This window comes from Fusarium fujikuroi, chromosome FFUJ_chr02 (genome assembly GCF_900079805.1).
Source record: "Fusarium fujikuroi IMI 58289 draft genome, chromosome FFUJ_chr02".
NCBI classification, from domain to species: domain Eukaryota; kingdom Fungi; phylum Ascomycota; class Sordariomycetes; order Hypocreales; family Nectriaceae; genus Fusarium; species Fusarium fujikuroi.
In genome coordinates, this window is record NC_036623.1 from 609,887 (window position 1) to 616,674 (window position 6,788).

General features: G+C 49.3%; 3 protein-coding genes; 2 read left to right on the plus strand and 1 right to left on the minus strand.

Annotated features, from left to right (window-relative positions):
• Positions 1–419: 419 nt before the first annotated feature.
• On the plus strand, positions 420–2,060 carry FFUJ_05100 (uncharacterized protein; the record flags this gene model as incomplete). The annotated part of the gene is made up of 1 exon (XM_023571535.1): positions 420–2,060. The coding sequence occupies one exon, from the start codon at positions 420–422 to the stop codon at positions 2,058–2,060; it is 1,641 nt and encodes a 546-aa protein (XP_023425824.1).
• Positions 2,061–2,545: 485 nt separating this feature from the next.
• FFUJ_05099 (uncharacterized protein) lies at positions 2,546–4,886 on the minus strand (the record flags this gene model as incomplete). XM_023571536.1 has 3 exons in its annotated part: positions 2,546–4,075; positions 4,268–4,423; positions 4,482–4,886. 3 exons carry the CDS (start codon positions 4,884–4,886, stop codon positions 2,546–2,548), a joined length of 2,091 nt encoding a protein of 696 aa, XP_023425825.1.
• A 1,135-nt stretch (positions 4,887–6,021) lies between these two features.
• Positions 6,022–6,334, plus strand: FFUJ_05098 (uncharacterized protein; the record flags this gene model as incomplete). XM_023571537.1 has 2 exons in its annotated part: positions 6,022–6,229; positions 6,291–6,334. The coding sequence occupies 2 exons, from the start codon at positions 6,022–6,024 to the stop codon at positions 6,332–6,334; spliced, it is 252 nt and encodes an 83-aa protein (XP_023425826.1).
• Between the last annotated feature and the right edge of the window lie 454 nt (positions 6,335–6,788).

Below are 6,788 nucleotides of genomic sequence, written 5' to 3' on the forward strand. Positions count from 1 at the left end.
ACCAAGTGTATTAACTAGTAATTCAATAAATATTTGAAAAGCTTTTATTTAAAATAATAATTCAATAAAAGAAGTTCTAGGTTCCCTTTATTTCTTTATTTATTATATAGCCTATAGGCCTTTCCATGCTGTGTTAGGCTTTGTTGACAGTGATTCTAGCTTAGTCATCGAGTAGCAGCTCTTTCTTAGGCCTGATGCCAGCCTTTTACAACACAAGCCGCGTTTTAGAACAGCTCATAAAACAGATTTATTCTTATGAACACGCCGACGACACAATCGAAAATGTCTTCTACTTGATCTGCCTCAGGCCCTTTCGTTACCTATGATTTCTACTCACCCAATCGAATTGGCGACCCGTCCATTAGAATTCTGTTAGAACTGGCGTCGCGGGTCGCGGGACTCGCGTTGGCGCACGAGCGATGGAGTCCCTCCAACAGCAGCTCCAGCCAGACGAGTCGGAAAAACGAAAACCGAAAGAACACAAGAGATCTCGGATAGAAGTACGTCTTCGGTCTAAACCAAGAGATTATGTCCCTGGCAGTGGTCCTCCACTGCAGCCTATTAGCTTGCTACCACCCCAAGACTCGACCGCGTACATATTGGAGCGAATTATCCTTCCCTCGCCGGGTCTTGCGGCAGATGGACTCCCTCTACCGAGACGGATGACATATATTGTGTCATGGACGGACCTACCAGCGGCGCAGATGTTGGTTCCTGCAATGGATATTCTGGAATACGTATCTCCGAGGAAATTGGAAGAATGGGAATTCAAGAATACGGAGGAACAGTTGGAAGAAGAAACAACGGAGAAAAAGAAGACAGAAGCTGGACAGGTCACCCAGCCAAAGAGGCGTGGTAGACCACCCAAGCACAGTACGATAGAAACGGCTGTCGTTGCGGTGGTAGAAGACGATGAGGCTGTTCCAATGAAGGGGGCCATGACGATCCAGACCCCTACGAAGAACAGATTGAAGGACTTTGAGGGCTTGTCGGATGAGGAGGGTCCGGCGAGACAGTTGCAGTGGGAAATGACTGGTGATTCAGCTGAGACGGATGATCAGGCATTGAAGGAGCATAGAGGGACCGTTGAGGACTCAGAAAGTGCTTTCAGTGGCTCTAAGACGGATCTGGTGCATAGTTCAGCAGTTAAGCCCCAAGTCCCAAAGAAAAGTCACACCAAAGACAAACATTTCGAATCATTCCCATCAACAGGGACCTCAAGTCGGCAAAGCACGCCTCAGATCACGAGGATACGCTCAAAGTCTGAAGGCAAAAAGAAGCTTGGCCGTTCTTCGAAGAAAGCACAACCTTCTAAGGGACTATTGAGTGGAGTTCAAGGCACAGGGTCAGCCTCAGACTGGACTCCCCAAGAGTCACTCACGTACTCTAACTCAGGGGTTGAGACACCAGATCCAGAGTCAGAGACCCAAACAGCACGTCTCATCGAAGAAGCTCTCTCAGTTCAGAAGAAGCCTCCAAAGTCTAAGTCAAAGCCCAAAAGTAACACCTCCAAGTCTCCAGAGACAGTTCCTCAAGAAGACCCCAGCCAAGAAGCAGAAGAGGCAGATGAACCAGGCTGGGAAGTCAAACGGCTTGAAGATATGGAACTATACGATGTTGAAGGTAAGGGTCTAGTACGCTACTTCTTGGTCCGGTGGGAAGGCGACTGGCCGCCTGACCAGAACCCCTCCTGGGAGCCAGAATCCAACCTCCCCAAAGATCTCATCAAAGCGTATCTCCGCAATGGGAAGAGAAAACGCCCAGACAAGCCGGTTACAAAGCCAGTTTCTAAACAACCCTCCGTTACACCGTCGTACGCACCAAAGAAGAAGTCTATGAAACAAACTACGTTGTCATGGGGCATTCCTGCGAAGCATTTCAAGAGCGTCAGCGAGGCTTTCGCAGGCGGAGAGGAAGATGAACTCGGAATGCCCGTCGCTGCAGATCCACGTAAGGACGATGATGAAGATGATGAGCTTTTCGTCGTGGAGGAACCACCTGCAAAGAAGAGGGCTAAGAAGTTGGATGCGAATGGATGGGGAGCAGATGATTTCAGGTGAAGAAAAACAACAGGTCAAGGTTGGCTATGGAGTTGGAGATGGCTTTCGGGCATGGATTGTTATCATCAAGGGCGAAGGCGTAATTACTTTTCAAAAGCAGAACGGTCACGGCGGACATACATAGCATTAGAGATACCCATTTTGTGTCAAATGACTTATTTACATTGAACTACCTAAAAGTACCATAAACTACCGTTGATTCCGTGATTGATTCCTTGCTTGATTGATCCCCAGGGCTCCAAAAAGATGTCATACAAATCCCCTTATAGCAATGCCCTTGAGTAAATGTCCCATACCTGCCTAAAAACATTCCGGAAATGATCGCAACCTCCTCTCGCCCTTGTTGTTAACATGTTCGGCAGAATATTAATGCATATGTTCAGTGTTGGTATGACTGAACTGATATTGGAGTGTTCAGAGGAATACCACTGATCCTAAGTTGATCAGTTGTCTCGCGCAGGATCGCGGTTCTTTGTTGTGTATCTCTACTTTTGCTCGGCCTCGGCTGTCGAGACTACCTTGCGAGACTTGGGGTTCAGATATGCTTTGATCTGATTGGGGATCGCGGTGAGTCTCTCCGGGTTCCAGGACGACGCGAACCCGAACTTCTTGTTGATGTTGCGGCGGACACTAGCGACACGGCCATACTCGGCGTACTTGGGCAGGTAGGGCATTTCATTTGCCTCGCAATAGTGTCTCCAGAATGGAGCCCAGTTGGTCTTAAGGACATTGTCCTGCTTGAGTTTCATGAGCTCCGTGTCATCGAGCTTCGTGTAGATATCGCCGTTGACTTGACGAGAAAATATCTTGCCCTTAACGATGATGTATTTAGTGTTGCCGTCAACGAAGTTGAAAGTGATGTTGGTCATCTGGATATCTCGGAGGTCAGGAGAGTTCTTGTCATCGCGGACGAGGATATGCGGAACAACGGCATAGTTTCCTGGGTAGCAAGACGGACGGTGCAACGTCTCCACGTTAATTGACGGGCGACTTGACGCCTCAGCATTCGTCGACGGGGTGTGAGGTACCTCGATATTCATCGATGGGGTGCGAGAAACCACCTCCACGTTCATCGACGAGGTGCGGCTGGTAACCGCACGTCGAGGGATGGGAGTGCCATACGCAAAGTTCAATGACGGGGTGAACAGGTTGAACGGCTGCACGTTCCATGCATCAGATAGATGCTTAGGGGGGACATGAGCGATCGTGTTAGAGACGGAGTTGGTCAGTTCCACAACATCGCGGTCAGAAGGAGTCGGGCCAAACCCCATCTTAGAAGCAGGTCCATGGTAGGGTAGGAAGACATGGTTGAGAATCATGTAACAGAGACGACCAGCCTCGAAGACACTGGCAAACTCGATAGACAGCTTGCCGTTCATTTGGTTATCATTTGGGGAAAAGGAAGCACGGATAATGTACTTGGTTCCGAATCGAGTAAGGAGATGCCAAATGGCAGATGTAGGAAAGTTCTCGAGAGTGATACATCGACCCGAGTGCTCGGTGTGATAGCCGACACCATATTCAAGCGGGTGCCCATGGCGGGAATCGTAGGAGGATGTGGAGTTAATAAGCTTGACTTCAATCTCGAAGAAGCGTCCGGTGCCGTCAACAAGCTCAAGTCCGTTGGCCTTGACGTTGGCAACATACTTCCTGGCAGCTGCGGAGTCGCGGAACTCGACACAAGCCACCTTAAAGGCCGTGCCGCTGTTTACAAGGTTGTGCATCAAGGAGATGCGGACTAGACCGCCAATACCGCAGACCGCGTTGGCAATCTGGGTGAGAGTAGTGCCCTGTGGGATCTTTTCGAGGAGCACACGACGAGAATCAGCGGGACTGTCAGGATCGAAAACCGAATTGATGTTGATCATGTAAATCTCATCATCAGAACGAATAGAGACGGTCTCATTCTGGTTGCTGGTGGGGGCGTCCTGATCATCAGATGCAAGGCCTTGGTTGGTAGGGGATGCATCATTGTTGCCGCCATCGGCAGCGGAGTTACCATCTGAGCGGGCAAACTGGGAGACAACAACCGAGGAATCGTCAGCAAGGGAGTTGGGGGGATCCTATTCCCCAGGACCCTCGCTGTCGAACTCCGACGTGGTTTGGTGGATGATGGATTCATCCGACTCATCATCAGACGAGGCCTCATCATCTCCCTGAGTTCAAACATTAATCATCTAGTTTCATAAAGGACAGGGAATACTTACATCGCTTCTAGATGAGGAGTCACCTTGGGCTTGGTTCATCTCTCGCAACGCCATGTTACTCTCAAGAAGGTCAACCTCAACTCGGCCAAGCTCCTCCATCTTGGCCAGAACCTGGGTAGGAGTGAGGTTTCCATCAGTTGAGCCGATGATCTCATCCTAGGAGGTTAGAGGGTTAATATGAGATGACAACATGGATTGACTGGGGATGACTTACTCGCAGTTCATCATAGCGGATACGGTTCAAACGGTTCTCCTCCTTCAGTCTCACTAGATCGGCACGAGCCTGTTCCCGAGCCTCGCGTTGGCTCATTATTTCTTCCGCTGATAGGTTGGGGAAGTTGGCGGTGTCGCTCATGTAGTCGAGTTGAGTCTCGACACTGGCAAGCTTGGACTTGATCAGGTAGTCTTGCTCTTCAAATCTCAAGCTGACTTCGTCGCTGTTGGCCGACAGCGCGAGACTCATGTCAGAGGGACGGGAGTCTAGGTCACCAAAAGCGGTGCCAACTCCGTTGAAGTCATAGGAGCCGGAAGATAGCTCGTCGGAGCGGGAGGACAAGAGGTCCCAACTACCTTGCTCAGAGGTAGGACCTTGATCGCCATTCATAGTTGGGAGAGCCATGGTTATGGCGATGAATGGTATCGGAGAGTGAAAGGAGCAGATTTAGAAGATAGGGGAAGATGTAAACAGAAGAAAAGGGGTGTTTGGGTATGGGGATAATGAAGAAGAGATCAGAGTCAGAATGGATAGGTAAGTGAATAGTTACTCTTGCTTTAACACCGTCAAAGTGAAGATATTTAAAGGCAGACTTTGTGATGTGCCAAAGAAGAAAGGTTTGTAGAGATGAGTCGGGAGAGATGTGGGAGAAGAGATGTTGTTGGGGAGGGGGAGAAAAGAGAAGAGCGAGATATACGCGAGGAGGGCAGAAAACGCAGCCTACGACGCGTCAAGCCCTAGCCTATAGGAGAGCAGAATCAACAAACGGCAGACGATCCGGTGACCAGGTAACGGCCAGTCACGCTGCCAGTGATGCTCAGGAGTAGGGCATTTAGTATTTGCTCCGGGGAAAGGAATTTCAACTTCTTGTGGGCAAGGGATAGGGCATTGCAGGATGTCAAGTTCTTGAGGCACTGCAGAGGAAGTAGTCCGAGCAGAGGAGGGGCTCAGGAGAAGTTGGAGGAGCGGCAGTGCAGTGGGACGAAAGCACTAGAAGCTATCGAGACATGCATCACCTTGGTGCCGAACATCCATCTTGTTCTCAGATCTGCAAGAAAGCAGCAAGGCTAATGTCCATGTTCATGCTCATATGTTGTTCATTGCAGCACATCGCCCTGACACTCGATATATATTTTGAACGTAGATAATATATTTGTAATCCCAATATTTTCGGAGGTAGATATTATTAAAAAGATAGCTCATGCCAACTTTCACTTGCTCCTCTCCAACCCAAGTGGTGTTGCTGCTTGGTGTTGCCGGTGGCCTACAACCCATTCTGTCCCGCCCCTCCACTGATGAAACTACTCGGGCCCCCACTAGTCTCCCAGAAGTCATCGAGATATCGCCATCTTGTTGTTTTTGTTCATCCATACTGTATTTCGTCCCTTACGTCGAAATTTCATCCACCAACACACCGTCACGGAACTCTAATGTCGAGGGATGAATATGCCCACGATGGTCTTAGGTATTAGCTCCTTCACTGAGGGAGCAGTGCATCTTGAGGCGTGCTAACCTTGTATCTTTGTGCAGTACCATCACCATGAACTCATGGTGTTTTCCACACTTCGACCCCGAACTCGTAAAGCAAACAGACGATGTGCATCGGTCATCTGCGAGGGTCATCCCCATCTTCCTCGATCATAAAGGCGGCGGTGGCTTGTCCACGGGCATACGAGACACCTGTCAAAGACGAAGGGCATCACATCAACAACGCAGCGACCTGGGAGAGGCATATCGATGGGAGAAGCGTAAGAAGCACGATTGCGGCATGACCTTGACATTCTGCGGAGTATACTGATAGACTAGCAGGCATCAACTCGAAGATACGACGCTCGAATTCCATATTGCGGTAGAGAGTAACACACACACACACATATATATATATATATATGTATATGCACACAGGATCACATCCTAAGAGACTCACTCTGCCTCTACCCCTTATTCTTGCACTTGCGGTCGCTTTCACATCAGTCAGACCACTTGTCTTGACTACGATCGGATCTACAAGGCATCAAGACTCCTTGATCCATAGATATATTGCCCTTACAACTGCACATATAGGCTACAACTGACCAGACTTGATCATGTTACAGGAGAAGACGAACAAGTAGCATCCAAAGCACTGGCTCAATGGAGAAGACACGACGTACGAAGAGATCACGAAAGAAGAGACTGCAAACTAACAACCCACCGAGACCCGAGACGCGTTGAGATACAGGAAAAGGCACATAAGTACAAAGGAACAGGGGGGGGGGGGAAGGTCTTGGAGCCGCAGTTGACAAAGAGGACACCGAACAATTGGGG